We start from the raw sequence: 18,505 nt of genomic DNA on the forward strand, positions 1-18,505 counted from the left end.
TTTCTACCTATTAGCAATAAACAGTTGGAAATTGAAATTTTATAAGTATCATTTATAATAGTATAAAAATATGAAATACTTTAAATTTCAGAAAAGATGTGTAAGACCTAAACATGGGGAACTATAAAATATTACTTGGAGGAATTAAAGAACGCTTAAGTAGGTGGAGAAATATATCCTGGTCATGGGTCAGAAGAGTCAATGTTAGGATGTCATTTGTAGATTCATTATAATTCCAGTCAAGATCCCAGTCAACTTTTTAATAGAAATTTATAAGCACATTCTAAAATTCATGTGAGAGTGCAAAGTACATAGACTAGCTAAAATAACTTTGAAAAAGAAGAAAAAAGTTGGCGTACTATATACTGCCTTATTTCAAGACTTATTATAAAGCTACTGTAATAAGGCTGTGGTATTACTATCAAGATAAATCAAAAGAACAGAATAGAGGGTCCAGAAACAGACCCACATGTTATGGATAACTGATTTTGACAAAGGTACAAAGGCAGTCCAGGAGAAGAAGGATTCCCTTTTCAGTAAATGGTGCTGAAACAATTGGATATCCACAGTACAAAATTATGAGCTTGTATACTTTAAACCACATACAGAAATTAACTCAAGATGGATAATAGACCTAAATGTAAAACTTTATAAAACTTGAAGAAGGAATCATAGGAGAAAACCTTTGTGATCTTGGGTTGGGCAGAGTTCTTAGAGCCATAAAAAGCATGATCCATAAAAGAAAAAATTGGTGAATTGGGCTTCATCAAAATTAAAAACTTCTGCTCTTCTTCATGAGAATGAAAAGACAAGCCACCCAACCAGGAGGAAATATTTTCAAATCATTTATTTGATAAAGAACTTATATCCAGTCTATATAAAGACCTCTTAAAATAGAATAATATGAAAACAACCCATTTTTAGAAAATGTCGAAGATTTGAGCAATCTACTTCACCAAAGAAGTTATATAGATGGCAAAAAAAAAAAATGCTCAACATCATTAGTCATTAGGGAAATGCAAATTGAAACTATAATGAAACAGCACTGCATGACTATTAGAATGGCTTAAGTTTAAAAGTCTGACCATACTAACTTTTGGTGAGGTTGTAGAGCAACTGAAATTGAATGTAAAAATGGTACAACCAGTTTAGAAAGCATGTTAGCTGATTTTTAAAAAGATAAAAGTACGTCAGCCATATGATGCAGCCATTCCACTCCTTGAAGATAATGTACACAATTGTTCATAGCAACTATTTGTAATAGTCAGAAATTAGAAACAACCCAAATGTCTGTCAACAGATGGATGAATAAACAAACTGTGGTATGTCCATAGTGTGGAATATTACTCAGCAATATAAAGTATATGGCATACAGTTCAATATAATATATTGATATATTGATACATGTAAAAATATGGATGAATCTCAAAATAATAGAGCGGAGTAAAAGAAGACAGACAAAGAGCACGTACAATATGATTCCCTTTACATGAAATTCTAGAAAATCAAAAATTCTAGAGAATGCAGACCATGGAAGAATCATCAGTTACTTGGGGGAAAAGAGGGACAGGAGGGAGGGATTATCAAAGGGCCCTAGAAAATATTTGGAGGCGTGGTTATGCTCCTTATCTTGACTTAATGCTTTCATAAAATTGCCTGTGAACTTTTTTCAAAATTGCACTTCAAAGGTTAATAAATTTGAAATTGTTGACACTCAATTGACTCATCCCTATAGACCATAATATTTTTTTGAGACATAATTCACATTTGCCCTGTTAAAGTTTACATTTCAGCAGTTTTGGTATATTCACAAAGTTGTACAGCCATCACTACTATCTAATTCTAGAACTTTTCATCACCCCTGAAAGAAATCCTGTACCCATTAGTGGTCGCTCCTTTCTTCTCCCCAGTTTCCCCAGCCCTAGGAAACCACCTGTCCATTTTCTGTTTCTATGGATTTGCCTATTTGGGACATTTAATATAAATGGAATCATACAATATATGACTTTTATGACTGACTCACTTACCATAATGTTTTCAAGATTCATCCAGGTTGCAGCATGTAATCAGTACTTCATTCTCTTGTATGGCTGCCCTGTTGTATGGATGTACTACATTTTGTTTATCCACTCATCAGTTGATAGACATTTGCATTGTTTACCCTTTTGAACTATTTTGAATAATGTTGATATGAATATTTGTGTATAAATTTTTGTGAACATATGTTTTCAGTTCTTTTGGACATATAACTAGGAGTGAAATTGCTGGGCCATATTGTAACATTAACTTTTGAAGGAACTGACCATAATATTTTAAGAGGTGCTGATGTGATTGTGGTTAGCTTACAGCAGATTTTGCTAAATGGAAGATATATTGTCCCATCTTTTTTTATATTGAAATATGTAGACATTTCAGCCCACATTTTTTGAAGCATCATCTTTTTACCTCAAATTCAGAGTAACATTTTCAGTTTTTCAAGACAAAATTTGTCAAGTAAACTGTTCTGTGATTCTTTTGAATGTTTCACCAAAACTTTATAATAGTGTTCTATGTTTGTTTTTAACTTATATAAGGCATGGCTTGAATACTCTGTTTTGTCGTATGAGCTATCTTTTCCTCTCCTATTTGTTTAAGTCAGCTCAGAGGTAAATGACCTGAAGCTGTTCTTATCTTTAGGGTCGATTTGGTATAAATCTGTGTGGTATACTTTTTTATCCTGTGCTCTATGGTTAGTGTGCAATATGATTGGGACAAATACATTGACTGTTACTATCCATTTGCATTAATTTGCAGTTTCCAAACAAGTAGCAAAATGCCTAAAACTGATGTTGAAGCTGCTTCTAAGCTTGGGTTCCTTCAAAATTTTTATGTAATAGGAGATGTGATAATTCGTGTAATTATCAGTGCACATATTAATATTATGAGCTTGGTGCTTGATTTTTCTTCTAATCAAAAATTTTGAATATTTAGTTTTTACATTAGTTATAATGAAGATAATGATTGCTTTGAGAGCTCCTTTCTGTGAGCAAACATTGTAGAACTTTATTCGTATAGTGAAGGAATCGTAGATTTCTTCCTGTATGTTACCTAAGTGAGACAGATGATGGAGAACATGGAGAGGGCTGCTCATACTTATTCACTTACTGAAGGCAAGTATAGTTTTGGATTTTTAAATGTTAAGTTTGCTTTGGAATTTTGGGTCAAGAAAAACTGATGTAGAGCTCTTTTCAGACTAGAAACCAGAGAGATCTCTTAACAGATGGAGGCTGTTACTAGAAAACAAAGGGAAATAAGTCTGATATGATAAGAAGTACAAATGGCAGTTGAAATGAAAAGACATTGTTTCACTAGTATTTAAAGAAATCTTACTGATGTTTTTAGTGTGCACTTTTTTTTTTTTGCTCTTTAGATTGAGTATTAGAATTAAAATTTTTTTAAAACAAGGTTGGTAAGAGTGTTAGAGAATGTATGCTGTATACTAGTCAGAGTATAAAATGGTGTAGCCCATTGAGGGTACTTTCCAGAAAGATTTAAAGTGCTTTTACCCAGTGGTTCTATTTCTGTGCTACAGGATGTTCATATGAAAGAGAAAGAATGCTTTGCAGTACATTTTATTGAACTGGTATAACCTTGTACACAAACCAGACCAAGGATATTACACATAAGGAAAGTTACAGGTCAGTTCATTTATGAACATAGATGTAGGAATTCATCCAAACACCAGTGTTTGCCCTGAGATTTCAAGGTTGGGTTAATAGTGAAGGCTAGAAGGCAGTGAGATGACATATTTAAAGTGCTGAAAGGAATAAAACTGCCAACCAGGAATTCTAAATCCAGCAAAACTATCCTTCAAGAATGAAGGGGTCAGGGCGAGGGTATAGCTCAGTGGTAGAGTGCATGCCTAGTACGCCTGAGGTCCTGGGTTCAATCCATTAAAAAAAAAATGAATAAACCTAATTACCCCCCCCCCCCAAAAGATTTAAAAAAAGTTGGATGAAACAGTTTAAAAAATTAAATTAAAAAAAATGAAGGAGAAATTAAGACATTCCCAGATAAACAATAGCTGAGGGAATCCATTACTGTATGGTCTATACCATCTATGCAAAAAATGCTGAAGGGAGTCTTTCAGACTCACCGCAGACCTACTGAGTTTACTTTCTGGAGTAGGGCCAAAGAATATGCATTTTAAAGTAAGCCCTCCTGTTGATTCTTATACACAGAAAATAAACAAAAACAAAAACCTCACAATGAGACACCATTTTCTATCCGCAGACTGGTAAGAACTGAAAAACAAAAGTCCTATGATACCAGGTGCTTGCCAGGATTCAGTACAGAGGAGCCTCCTAAACACTCTTGGTGGATGTGTGAATTGGCACAACCACTTTGGAAGACAATTTGGAGTTACCTAGTAAAGCTGAAGATAGATAGACCATATGAAGTTGTACAGACCATTAACAGAGAAATGTTTCTCTCTCTGTAGCAGAAGACATATAATAATGTACATACTTGCTGTTTGTAATGGCACAAAACTGGATACAATCCATATGTTTATTGAGAGAAGAAAGGATTTTTGAGAGTGTGGCATGAAGTGTGTGTGAAAATAAATGCATCAACATATGTGGCATCAAAAAAGCAAGTCCTTTCATAAGGCACGTTTTGTTTATAGGTATGTATGTTTGTAGTAAAGCTATAAAGAGAAGAAAGGAATGATAAAAAATTGAGGGTAGTGGTGACCTCTGGAAGTTGGGGGAAGGGAGAGACACAGGGTTTCAGTGGCTTTTGTCACGTGAACTAAGATGATTTACATGGGAGTGTGTTTTCTTTTCTTATACTTCATTTATTATGTTATTTTACATGCATCAAATACTATGTTATAAAAATGTTAAAGACTGTATAAAATATAAAACATACATGCAGTTGAAAAGATTGATATGACTTTGTGTGTTCTGAGTCATTCATTGCAAGCCTTCTTTTTTTTTCTTTGTAGCATTTGTCCCTATCTAACATAACAGAGTTTTCCCTTTTTTCTTTGACTTCATGGTATAACAAGCAACGACAAAATAAAAAAATTTTAAAAAGGCAAAAAAAGAGAAACCAACAAAAAATGAAAATAAATTCCCTAACTCTCAAAAAAAAAATCTGGAATTCTGCATATCAAATCAGCATCTGGATAGTGGGTTAAAATTAAGGGTAAGAACTGGTCACTGCTGAGTGAATGGAGGCTGTATTGCATTTTATAGTTTATATTCTGCACTTACATTTTTATAATGTTATGATTGTGTATTCTCTAAAAGGGGAGGAAGCATCTTTGAAAATCAAGAAACAAATTATTATCTGGAAAAATTAACAAAAAAATAACTATTGACAAACCTAAGCAAACTTCTTAATTTTAGGAATTGATGTGACAAGTTATTGGAAGATAGATTGAGACGAGAGATGGTTCTGGAATTAGCTCAGCCTAATGTGCAGTTGGGCTGCTAACCCTTCCTCTGAGTGTTTCTAGAGGAGGCTATTGTTAGTGTGGGTCTCTGGAAGAAAGGATCAGTCTGAAGTGGAGGTGCTTTTGGGATTTTAAGACCTAAGGTCATGTGCTGAGCAGTTTTATGTCCCTGTTATTAAATATACATTAAATAATAAATTTTTGTTTGATTTAAAATGTTAAAACAAAAAGACCAGGATGTGACCAAGGTTATGCACTTGGTTGGATGGAATGAATTAAGTAGTGTTCTATGGAACTCTTGAAGTATCTGATGTACAGATAAATAAAATTTAAATTATTTCAGAGGTGACTTGTTTTTCTCCATTTACTCTGATTAGTAATTCATCGACCAAACCTAAGAAATATCACCCCACTTCCCATATACACTCCTCCCCTAGACTCCCCACCAATATACCCTTTTAGTGATAAAATAAAAGTGTACAACAGAATGGTCTTATCAGACATTCCTGCATTGCTTTGGCACAGCTTTGACACTCCCCTTTTCTGATAAACCTTCTATAAATCGTAAGAAGTGTTATATGAACATATGTCTTCATTTGTGATGATGATGCTTTTTTACAAATGTGTGAATATTTAAATCTTGTATTATTCTATAGGGGAAATGTGGATGCCATTGTGACAAAACACAACGTTGATCTAAATGATTGATTATACTTAGGACAGAAGTTCCTGATCACCTGTGGCTCATGTTTTTCATTTTAGCAAGGGAAACTGGTCAGAATCATGTGGATATGAGCTCAGTGTGAAGGATCCAGCTACTGGCTTTTTGTTTCCGTATGAAGGAAATTAAGTTTCTTGGTATATAAATTTCTTCCCCTACACATGCACTTGAAAGACTTCTCTCCTCCATGAAACTGGAGGAACGTTCACGTCTCTGATTTGGAACCGCTGAATTCTGAAACGTTAAATGTTATGCCTCTCTTTTTTTCAGTACTTCTTCTTCCTGTTTTCTCTTTCCCGTTTCTGAAACCAGTAACATGTGTTTTATTTCTGGTTTTTAATAGTTCTGGGACCATTTGGACCCCACGATGTTTTTCCAAGATTTTAGACCCTTTCTAAGTAGCAGTCTACTGGACCAAGATAACAGAGCCAATGAGAGGGGCCACCAGACACACACCGACTTCTGGGGACCAAGTCGGCCACCTCGGCTGCCAGTGACTCGGAGGTACAGGTCTCGAGGAAGTGCTCGTCCTGAGAGATCCCCAGCTTTTGAAGGGTGAGTGCAAGGTGTTGTTAGTTACATTCTTTTTAAGGGTCGTTTCTATGAAGGACATATTTAATCTAATCTTTATAAGATTGTCATACTTACTACATTTGTGGACAAGATGGAGACATATAGACAGGATGAAAATGAAGCCAAATTGAATGTCTGTACTCAACCAGTACCAGCTAATGAGTGATGATAAACTGAAGGACAGCAAAACTAACGATACAGGTCTCTGGTTGACCTTTTCATTAATATCTCGGATATTAGGTGATATGTTTATCAAAATTTCAGAAGGTACTGAGATGAGGTAGCCTTTCTTTTTTTCAAAGGAACTCCATTAGCTCATGTTCCTGACCCATTCCTTACCTATTTCTCCAGGGATTTTGTTTCATCCATTTTCTTCTGTCTGCTCCCTTTTCTCCATTTACTGCTTCCTGCGTTGTTCCCCCCACACCTCCATACTCAGTGTGTACTTTAAAATCTTTATTATATGGGTCCATCTGAATGAACTCTCCATCTGGGAGGCTGGCATCTTGCTTGTACGTTAACACCAAGATTTGGCCCCACCCAACAGCCTTTAGGCTTCAGAGCTGGGACACCCCAGCCCAAACAGCTAATTAGGTAGGGACACATCCCCACCCATCAGCAGACACTGCCTAAGGCCGAGTCCACAGCTGCCTCTAGACATGCCCCTAGACACATTTCTGCCCACCGGAGGGCCAGGACCCAGCTCTACCCACCAGTGGGCAGGCCCCACCCCTCCCACCAGGAAGCCTGCGCCAACCTCTAGACCAGCCTCACACACCAGGGAAGCAGACGTCAGAAGCTAGAAAACTGATCTCACAACCTGTAAAACAAGTCCTCAAACACAGGCCAGAATCTGCCCTGGGACCAGCAGGCCATAGGCCCTGTGTGACGAGAGGGGAGTACACTGCAGGGTCGCATAGGACATCTCCTGCAGAGGGCCACTTCTCCAAGGTTGAGAAACAACTAACCTACACAAAAATACAAATAGAAATTTAGACAGAATGAGGTGGCAGAGGAACATGTTCCAGGCAAAGGCACAAGATAAAATCCCAGAAGAAGAAATAAGTGATGAGGAGACAGGCAATCTACATGAGAAAAGAGTTCAGAGTGGTGACTGTGAGGATGATCAGAGAACTCAGGAGAGTGCATGCACAGAGCAAAGAGTTAGAACATGTAAAGAACACCCAGACTGAGCTGAAGAATACAGTTGCTGAAATGAATAATACGCTGGAAGGGACCAAGAATGGACCAAATGAGGCAGAAGTGAGCTAGAAGACAGAATAGTGGAAATCACTACCACAGAACAGAAAAAGGAATGAAAAGAAATAAGAGGCAGTTTACCTGTCCCATAATTTGAAGGAAAGAAAATCTTTCTCAGTGCCCCACTCCCACCTCTACACCTCCTGCCTAGAAAATTCCATTCACTGGGCATTGCGTCACACGCTCCCCACCCCTAGCTGTAAAGAAAGCTGGGAGAGTATGGATTTAGCTTTTCTGTCCTTTGTAGTAGGAGATGGCAAGGGAGGAGGGTGTTGAGAATGGATTTGGGGTCGGCCAGCCAGTGTCTGCTAATTAGCTATTTCATTAGCTACTTCGGCTGAAAGAATATTTGGCATGTTATTTCAGATTAATTGTAGCATAGGGTTAATATTTATTTTATATTAAACAATGTTTCTACAATCTTTTGAAGATTTTGATCCTATCACTTGTAAAATATATTAGCCATGGGCACCCTACCTTCTTGTGTTGTGTATGTGTGAGTGTCATAAACTCAGTGATTTTGGCTCTAAATCATGTTTTCTACATTTTAGTCATTTAAGTACTGTCTTGATGAATTTTTCCCTCTCTATCATCATTATTATTATTTAATGTTTTTTAGACCTGTTTTTTTTTTACCTTATTTAAACATACTGTGAAAAGAAGCTTCATATTATTACCTGTGTAAACCTTTAGTATATAGTGATTAGTTGGGTTTTTTTTCCTCCACTCAAGTAGAGACCGTCTCCTGCTATAGGATCAGAAAATGCCAGATCGTACTTTCCAAGGCTCTTTGACAGGTAGGGCAAAGGCATGTAACCCTTATTACCAATGGAACCTAAAGGGTCTACTGGACTTCTGGAAAAAATTTCCCTTTCTTATTAAAAAATAAAAATCTGAGGAGAATCCCACCTCTTTACTTACTGAGTCTTAGAGCTGCTATAGCCATCTTGTAACCATGTGTGGAAGACACAGCTGACACACTGAAAGGGGCAGAGCAGAAGGATGCAGAGTCGTGTTTCATTGAGTTGCTATACCAAACTTGGGACTGTTTGCCTCTAGACTATTTATTAATTAAGGCAAATAAATGTCCTTGCAGTTTAAGTCATTTTTAATCAAGTATCTGCTATTTGCAGCTGAATACATCTTTTAATTCTTATACATTACGTAGATGGAAAACAGTAGTGGAAAGTAACTGTAAAAATAAATACATTAAAAATGAAGTACCATTATTAAATTTTAAAAACAAAATAAAACATTTTGATTTAAAATAAACATTGATAAAATCAAAGTGCCTTTTGGTCCCCAAAGTAGGCTCCTAATTCTTCAACTTCATTCCATACCTCTTCGCCCCTTAGTCTCTTTACTGTCTTCAGTCTAGCCGTCCTGGCCTTGTAGTCGCCCACAGTTGCTCTGTTCCCTTCAACCACAGACCTTTGCACAGTTTGGTTTCCTGTCTAGATTGCTGGGATGTTCTGCCTCCAGCCTTACTTCCGCCCCTTCCTTAGGTTAACTCAGACCTAGCCCTTAGGTATCATCAGCTCAAGGGATATCACCTCCTCTGGGAAGCCTTTTCTGACACTGTTACTAGGTCCCTGTGCACATCCTCACCGAGCTCTTGTACTTTGTAACACTGGTCACAAAAGCAGTTTTATGTTTTGTATTGTTACTTAATGTCTTTCTTCTCCACTAGACTAAGTTCCAAGAAGGCAGGGACCATTATTCCTTCAGAGCTTAACATAATGCCTGGCACATAGTACATCCTGAAATTCTTAATGACTGGCTGAATGAATGAAACATTGTCTATAATTTAGAACTGTATTAGCGAATTCATGCATTTCCTATTGAATGCAGCTTTTGCTGCTCTAAACTTTACAATTTTGTCATGTAGGCTGTATTAAATTGGATTCCAGTTATTGCTCGAACAACACTGGAGGAATAGAGATGAACTAAAGTTACTGACCATTTCCTCAGGCCATTGAATGTTATGGGGAGGTTTTGAGATTCTGGATTCTCCAGCTCTCCAGATCCTCAATGATACCATTTTCTTGGTCTCTGACTTTGACATTAGAATTTTGGCAGGCTTTTGAATTAAAACAAATGTATAACCATTGAATTTGTTTTTAAAATGTTCTGTTACGTGAAATCACCTCATGGTCATACACCTATCTTGGAAAACACTGCTCTGACATTTTCATTCTAGGTACACATTTAGGAAGAAAGTAGCCAACCATTAGAGATGTATAAAATGTATTCAAAAATTTCTTTCTTATGTTTATATGGAAAATAAAGTGTCCAGTGCATGTACCTGTGTTTATACCTGTTGAAGTTTTTCTCACAGTTCCATGAGGGCAGAGACAATATCTAGTTAGATATTTTTAATACCTAATTTTCTTCATATAACCGTGTATTTTGTCCATCTTTCCATATCATTTTTTATAGATCTGCCAGATCTGTCACATGAATAGAATTCCATCTTATGAATGTACAATAATTAATTTAGACAGTTCTCTAATGAGGACCATTAGAGATCTTTTAGATTTCTTTTCATCATTATAAACCGTAATGCATCGAGCAGTCCTTATTTACGATTTTTTGTATGTCTATAAAAGTATGTCTTTCCATATTTTCCATTCTTTTTTCTTTGTACTGAAGTTTGGACATTTTCTATTGACCCACCTTTGGTGTTGTTAATCTTGTTTTCTGCTGTTAAACCTATCAAATGAATTCCTTATTTCCGATACAGTATTTTTCATTTATAAAATGTCAGTTTGATTGCCATATGGATTCAAATCCTGGGGTGAAATTCTCCACCTTTATTTGTAGATATTAGTCATAGATAATTTGAAGTTCTTTTTTGTAACTTCAGTATCTGGATCACCTCTGGGTCTGTTCTCTTTGTCTGTCTTTTCCTTTTGGCTTTTGGTCATTGATCTTGGGGTTTGGCATGTGCATTTTTGGTTGAATGTACGTAGTTTGTATAACAAATGCTAGAGGCTCCAGGCAGTGTGACTCTTCTCCAGAGCGGGTTCCCCTTTCCTTCCTGGGCGCACAGAATGGTCGGTGGTCGCCATGCTTTTCAGCACCGGGTCAAGTCAGGGCTGGGTCACAGGCCTGGTGAGCATTGTCTCATTAGGGTTTACCCCTGGTCCTCCAGAGGTTTCAGTTCAGAGCTTGATGAATTGTTCGGAGCCTTTCTTACAGTGTAGGTCCTGTATTCTAACTTTGGTTTCATGAGAGTGCTGTTTAAGTCTCTGCTCTGTTTTTCAAAGTTTTCCATTTAAGTTCTTTATTTGCTGTCCTATGTAGTCCCATATTTAGTAAATGCTCTGAAGGGAAAATTGCTTTGTGCTTGAGGCCTCCTGATTCTTTGCCAGGTCTGGGTTCGCTGTCTCCTTCACAGTGGTCCTCCATTGCAGCTTTCACGGGATTCTCAGCCTTCTGCTCTTGCCTAGCATCAGCAAACACAGTTAGCGAGTCAGCTCCTTCTCTAGGGTCTTAACACCTCAATCTGTCGTTGTCTCAGCAGCTCTCCTCTGCCCTCAAACCAATTACCTGGATTTTCTAAGTACCTGGATTTTCTAAGTTCTAGGTGTTAATACTGGTTTGCCACTAACTGCTGTATCTCACTTGAGGGTGAACGTCTATGGAAATGTGTCTGTAGGATGAAATTCCAGGAGAGAAAGGTTATGACCATTTGAAAATTGATAAATTGCCCTTCTGAAAGGCTGTAACTGTTACAGTCTCACCAAGAATATTTGAAAGTGTGTCAAACATCTTTATCAAACTAGATGTTCTCAGTCTTTATCTTTCTTAATCTGATAGATAAAGACATGCTAGTTATTTTTGTTTTAATTTGTGTATCTTTGATTTTTCACTTGATTAAACTTATTTTCATGTCATTATTTGATACTAATATTTCCTCTGTGATTTGTTTATTAATATCCTTTGACCAGTTTTCCTATTATGAAGTTAAAAAATTATTTTATAGGAGTTCTGTATGTAGCAAGGATATTAATCTTCTATATATGTTGCAAATACAAATTTCTTTCTATTCTGTCCTTTGTCTTGTCCTTGGTAATTTTGTTGTATAGATGTTTTTAATTTGTAGGATATCAAATCTTTCAATCTTTTAGATTTCTCACCATGCTTAAGGAGTCTCTCCTTATTCCAAGATTTAAAAAAATTATTCCTATATTTTCTTCTAGTCCTTACTTTATCTGATATTATTTGGTTATGTATTTTGTTACAGGCAATAGAAGTCCAATTTAATATAACTTGAAAAAATAGTGTGATGATTCATATAAGTCATGTGGTTCTTGGCTATATCAGACACATCTCCCCTTTGTAACAACTTTATTATAATGTCATCTCTTACTGTCCTGATTCAGAGTTCTTGATATAACCTATAAAACATAGTTAAAATATGCATGCACGTCTATTATTATTTTCCAACCAATATAAAAGAGAAATAAAAGGATAGTAATAGATAAAAATATAATATGTTTTGATTTATAAATGCTTGGTTGTGACTATTTTGGGAGACAAAGTGAAATATCAGATGCTTGTCTCTGTGGAGAATCACTAAGAAAGTGATAGTGCCTTTCTGTCTGGCAGCAGCCATCAGGTAAGCCAAGGTGGGTGCTTACAAGTACATCCAGGAGCTATGGAGGAAGAAGCGGTCGATGCAATGCACTTCCTTCTCAGGGTGCAGTACTGCCAGCTCTCTGCACTGCGCAGGGCTGCCTGCCTCACTTGGCTCAGCAAAGTACATAGACTGGGATACAAGGTCACGCGAGATTATGTCATATATTGGATTCATGTGCACCTCAGTGGCTGTAAACACCCGTTTCCTAGGGGTGCAGCCTGTGGCAAGCCTGTGCATCATGGTGTTAACCAGTGACGGTTTGCTTGAAGGCTTCAGTCTATTGCAGAGGAGCATGCTGGATGCCACTGTGTGACGGAGAGTCTCCACGCGCGAAAGAATGAAACTGAACCCATATCTTACTCCGTACACAAAAATTAACTCAAAATGGAGTAAAGGCTTGTGCATAAGACCCTGAAACCATAAAACCCCTAGAAGAAAAGAGGCAGTAAGCTCCTTGACATCAGTCTTGTTGATGCTATTTGGACCTGACTCTGAAAGCAAAGGCAGGAAAAACAAAAATAACAAGTGGGACTACGTCAGACTGTAAAAAGCTTCTGCCTGGCAAAGGGAACCATCAACAAGATGAGAAGACAACCTACTGAATGAGAAAAACTTTTTGCAAATCATCTGTTTTACAAGGTGTTAATATCCAAATACATAAAGAACTTATACAATATATTGGCAAAAAAACAAGCAATCTGATTTTAAAATGGGCAAAATATCTAAGTAGATGTTTTTTCCAAAGAAGACATACAAATGACCAAGAAGTACATGAAAAGATACTCAACATCACTAATCATCAAGGAAATACAAATCAAAACCACGAGATACCGTCTCACACCTGTTAGAATGGCTGCTGTCCGAAAGACAAGAAATAGCAAGTGGTGGTGAAGATGTGGAGAGAAGGGAGCAAACCCTTGTGCACTGTTGGTGGGGATGTAGCCACTATGGAAAACATTACGGAGTTTCCTCAAAACCATATGATCCAGCAATTCCATGTCTGTATGTTTATCTGAAGAGAACAAAACACTAATTTGAAAAGATTTGCACTGCCATGATCATTGCAGTTTTGTTTACCTAGCCAAGACATGGAAACATCCTAAGTGTCCATTGATGGATGAATGGATAAAGAAAATGTGGTGTGTATACACACACACACACACACACACACACACACACACACACACACACAGAGTGAGATATTATTCAGCCATAAAAAAGAGTGGAATCTTGCCATTTGTGGCAATGTGGACCTTGAGGGCATTATGTTAAGTGAAAAAAGTCAGACAGAAAAATAAATACTGTATGATCTCATTTATATGTGAATCTTAAATAACAAAAAAAAAACTCTAAATACAGAGAACAGATTTGTGGTTGCCGAAGGCAGTGGGTGAGGGATGGGTGAAATGGATAAAGGGGGTCAAAAGATACAAATTTCCAGTTATAAATAATCGGGATGTAATGTATAACACGGTAACTATCACCAGGGAAATGCAAATCAAAAGCACAATGAGATTATAGCTCTTTACAGTTAATTATAGTTCATTACAGTATTACAGTTTTAATGCTCTTGTGTTTTTGAAAGTTGCTAAGAGTAGATCTTAAAAGTTCACAAGAACATAAAATTTTGTAACTATGTATTATGATGAATGTTAATTAGTCTTACTGTGGCGATCATTTGCAATGTATACAAACATCAAATCATGTCGTATGCCTGAAAAAATATAATGTATATGTCAATTATAATTTTTTAAAAAATGTCAGTCAGTAAATCCAAGCTACACCCAAGGGAGGCGTATAAAATTACTTGTGGGCATATTTTAAACAAACACAGAATGTAGTTGGCTATTCTTGAACTTTTTAAAAATGGCCCTTTAAATAACATCTTATACAATGTGTATAACATAAAAATGGAAGTGCCCTTGTTACGGGGAGGTGGGCCCAGAATCCCGCTGGCTTAGCATCCCTTTCAGCCTGTCATCTTGCTACCAGCTATCCAAGGATCATAGTTGGAAAACTAACCATACAGTCAGATTCCTTTCCAGCCTAATTCATAAAAATCTAATACATGTAATAGCAGAGCTCAGGAAGACAGCCGTCATTAGCAAAGGAGCACTCTCCCGTGTAGCAGACTGATTGTATAATAGTGAAAAACCATTGTGTTTTGGGGAAGGAACTGGTGATCATGCAGCCATGGATATCTATAGAGCACTTCCATTGGTCTGTTTTCTTATCTAACTTTTTTTCCTTCAACAGAATACTACAACAGATCTTTGCAGGATTCTTTGCAAATCCTGCAATTCCTGGATCCCCGTACCCTTTTTCTTGGTAAGTAACTAATTGCCTCCTGTCTTAGTCTCCTGGAGTAGTGTGATTTTAGGTACTTTAGTATCTGTGCCATAGTGAGAAAGAGAAAGACCTGCACAGGTGAGTATGTAAGTGTGACTGACAGGCTCGTAAAGACTGCCAGTATCAGCTGAGCCCATGCTTAGTCAGAACGGAGTTTTTATTATTGGACTCACGAGGGCCGTCCTGGTCCCACCGGATGCCTGGGCACTGGACGTGTCTGATTCTGTTCGTATTCAGGTCTGAGGATGGTGTTGAGGTAGAGAATGAGACGGTCCCTGCCAGGCTTGGTACCAGATTTGTGTGTTTCTCCTCTAGATCACACAGGAAGGTTTTATTCCTTGAGAATTTCTGAAATGGAAAACCTGCTGCTTAACTTCCTTTTTTCAAAGTAAGAAGGTTTTTCAGAAAAAACAAAAGGCTTTAATTCAGTATCAAAGTGGCACTTATGAATGGTAGAGGTTAAAGATGGAATTTCCTCTTGTCTAGACAATTATTTGCTACTTCTGACTCTGCCCCACAAGGCTTCTTTGCTCAGAAGGACTTCAGTCCTCTCACACAGTTACCCTATTTTCCAGCCTCTGGTGTCTTTAAACACATTCCAGCCAAAGAGTCTGGATAGCTGTCATCCAGGTAGTGGAACCAGCAGCTCCAGGAACAGGTGGTGCCAAGTCCCTTTTGTAATTGCTCTGAGTTGTGATTCAGAGAGACTGCTGTGGCTGCTTCTCTGCTTGAAAGCTCTTCATTGTCCAGGACCACAGGCGGCCTCTTAGAATGAGGGAAGTCTGCTGTCGATTTTAGCCAGTCACAAAGGGAAAACTCTCCTTAAAAAGCGGCTCCATCTATGTTTAATGTAAGTGGGCCCAGAGAAGACAAACTTTTCTTAACCAATAGGCAACGAGTCACTCTCTTTGCTCTGGTGTGTTTTGTGATATTTTAGGTAGCTTCACATTTTTATGTTTCATTCAGTTAAGTAAAAATTCCTAGAGAATGAGAGACTACCTCTGGATAATCTGTTTGACCTTGAAGTTACTGAGAAATTTTTGGCCACTTGATTCTAGAGAACTAGTGACTTTCCAGCTCTGAGAGAGCAGGATCCCTCTGCCAGTTTTTTCTGTGGTGTAAGGCGGGGAGCCTGGTCACTCCATCTAATGCTGTCTGTCTCATCTCACGTATAGGAGCGGGATGCTGCACTCCAACCCTGGGGACTATGCCTGGGGTCAGACAGGGCTTGATGCCATTGTAACCCAGGTGAGGAGCTGCCTTTTGAGGGTGTCTGTTCAGTGTGTCTCATGGTTCCACAGGCTTCCTGCTTTCCTTCTGCTACTTTCTGAAATGGCAGTCACTCTGCTTTCGCTAATATTTAGAGCTTGTGGGTTTCCATTTTACTAAAGGGATAAGTGGTTATGGGTTTAGCTCAGCATCCATGTATTTTCTTGGTCCTAGGAGCTTTCTAGAAGATGGCTTCAACCCCAGAGGAAGAAAAGACTTCTATAACAAACAGTATCTTGTATTTTTGGCCTCTTGTTCAGTCCTGTGAGGATCCTATTAACAAGTACTTCACAAAAAAGAAGGGTCTCCCCACATGCTGAAGCAGGGATTTCTGCTGGATGGAGCAAAGTAGGGGAAGGAAGCAGAGAAAAAGGTGTTCCCATGCCGTGTCTGATTGCTTCCACTTGTTTATGTTTATCTTAATTGAGTTGGTTTTCCATTTCCCTTGTGGACTGCTGAGCATAGAGAGCATGTCTTTATATCCAAGACTCATAGGCAGTCGTTTAGCTGTTTCTTGGCTTACCTTGTGCTGCTTTCCATACTCCCACCCTTTTATTCCATTTGGCAGAGTGAAGCTTTTGAATTGGCTAAGTATAACTTTTCATTAAGCTGTAGTTTTATTCGTGACATCACAACCCTTTTGCTGCCTCTGAAGTTGCTTTATGCCCAAAGGTGGGCCTTTCAATGATGAATCTGTCTGTAGTCTTATGCTGATGTCACCTGGAAATTGTAAAGCAATTAGGGGTGTTCTGGCAGCAGGAAAGGGCAAGCCCAGGCCTTCCAGAGCCTTGCAGAAGTAAGAGCGACTAACATTTCTTCATGTCTGCACTGTTTGTCCTCAGCTGGAGCAGCTCCCTCCCTAGGGATAGTTAGACAGCTACTACTTTTTCTCTTTATTTATTAATTCTTTTTTTCTTCCTTTTTTTTTTTGTAGCTTTTAGGACAACTGGAAAACACAGGCCCCCCTCCAGCTGACAAGGAAAAGATTACATCTCTTCCAACAGTGACAGTAACTCAGGAACAAGTTGGTAGGTTCATTTTCATACATATTGCCATCTTCTTATCTCTTCAGAATGTTTGCCCCTTCTTGATACCAGAGATCTTCAAGTGAAGCTGTAGCACTCCTCAAGTCCCTGCATGGGTGCCAGATCTGGAAGGTACCTATCCTTTCTTTAGGGTTAGTTAACAGGCAACTCCTGAGCAATTGTCTTGTGCTTTTTCTAAGTCCCGTGCAGGAAATAAAGAGGTACAAAGATATGTAAGGCTTGATTTCTTGAAGAACTTACTAGGGGGAGCAAAACTCACCAGATGATTAGATAACAGTTTAAAAAGTGGTGTTGAGCAGATGATACTGACTTCGGGGAAAGAGGAAGAGAAAAAATGGGAGGCTGGGAATTTGTTTCACATCTGCTTTATACTCGAGTGCATTAGACATAGATGTTATTTTATTTATAAGCACTGAAGGAACTTAGTGATATGAGAGATTATTTTGGACTGGGAGTTTTTCCCCCACAATTCCAATTTCGAGTCAGAAGACTTTAAAGACAGGGTGGGCCATCTTAGAAAGGGCATTTTATTTATGGAAAAGTATGAACCAGTATAAGAATGTCAGCATGAACATGGTGCCTGAATCAGGTAGAAGGAGAGTGACCTCACTAGACTTGAAATAGAATCTGATTCGGGGAGTAGTGGGAGGTATGACTGGAGGGAAAGGGTGGGTCCTTGTTATAGAGGACCTTGAAACTGGCAGAGTGGTTGGGGCAGGATATTTTAGGTAGTAGGTAAGTTTGGTAGTTGTAGACACTTACATTCCCTCATTCTGAGGGAGGAAGGAGGGAATGTAAGTGTCTACACGGAAGATTAGTTTGGGAAGATAGTGTCAAATAGATTGGAAGTGGGAGAAAGGAGAAATAGTATAAGGGGCTGTTGCAGCATTTGATGGTTCAGGTGATGGGGTCAGTGCTAACAGAAAGGAAAGGGTAGGCTCAGATCATTTTGAAGTAAAGCTTTCATCACTGACTACATTATGAGATGAAGGAGAGGAAAGAGTCAAAGATCATTCTTAGATTTTGCAGCTCTGTAACTATGGAGGTGGTGCTGACACCATCGCCGATGGGGGAATTGTGAGTGGGCCTTGGTTCGGGTAAGGAGGTAATGTGACGTTTTTAATTTTGAATTTATTGATTTTGAGGGGAAATTAGCTGGTAGCAAAATGTAGGCTATATTGGGAAGGCCTTGAGTCAAGGAT

At 38.1% G+C, this 18,505-nt stretch overlaps 1 protein-coding gene across 1 annotated transcript in view; it reads left to right on the forward strand.

Annotated features, from left to right (window-relative positions):
• The window catches only part of RNF115 (ring finger protein 115), a 53,218-nt gene that overhangs the window by 27,130 nt on the left and 7,583 nt on the right, over nucleotides 1-18,505 (forward strand). Inside the window, exons 4-7 of the mRNA XM_006212433.3 lie at nucleotides 6,505-6,716; nucleotides 14,896-14,967; nucleotides 16,164-16,236; nucleotides 17,192-17,285. Coding sequence (XP_006212495.3) covers nucleotides 6,505-6,716; nucleotides 14,896-14,967; nucleotides 16,164-16,236; nucleotides 17,192-17,285 — 451 coding nt within the window. The remainder of the gene's footprint in view (nucleotides 1-6,504; nucleotides 6,717-14,895; nucleotides 14,968-16,163; nucleotides 16,237-17,191; nucleotides 17,286-18,505) is intronic.

The sequence above is a fragment of the Vicugna pacos genome, chromosome 21 (assembly GCF_048564905.1).
Source record: "Vicugna pacos chromosome 21, VicPac4, whole genome shotgun sequence".
NCBI lineage: Eukaryota > Metazoa > Chordata > Mammalia > Artiodactyla > Camelidae > Vicugna > Vicugna pacos.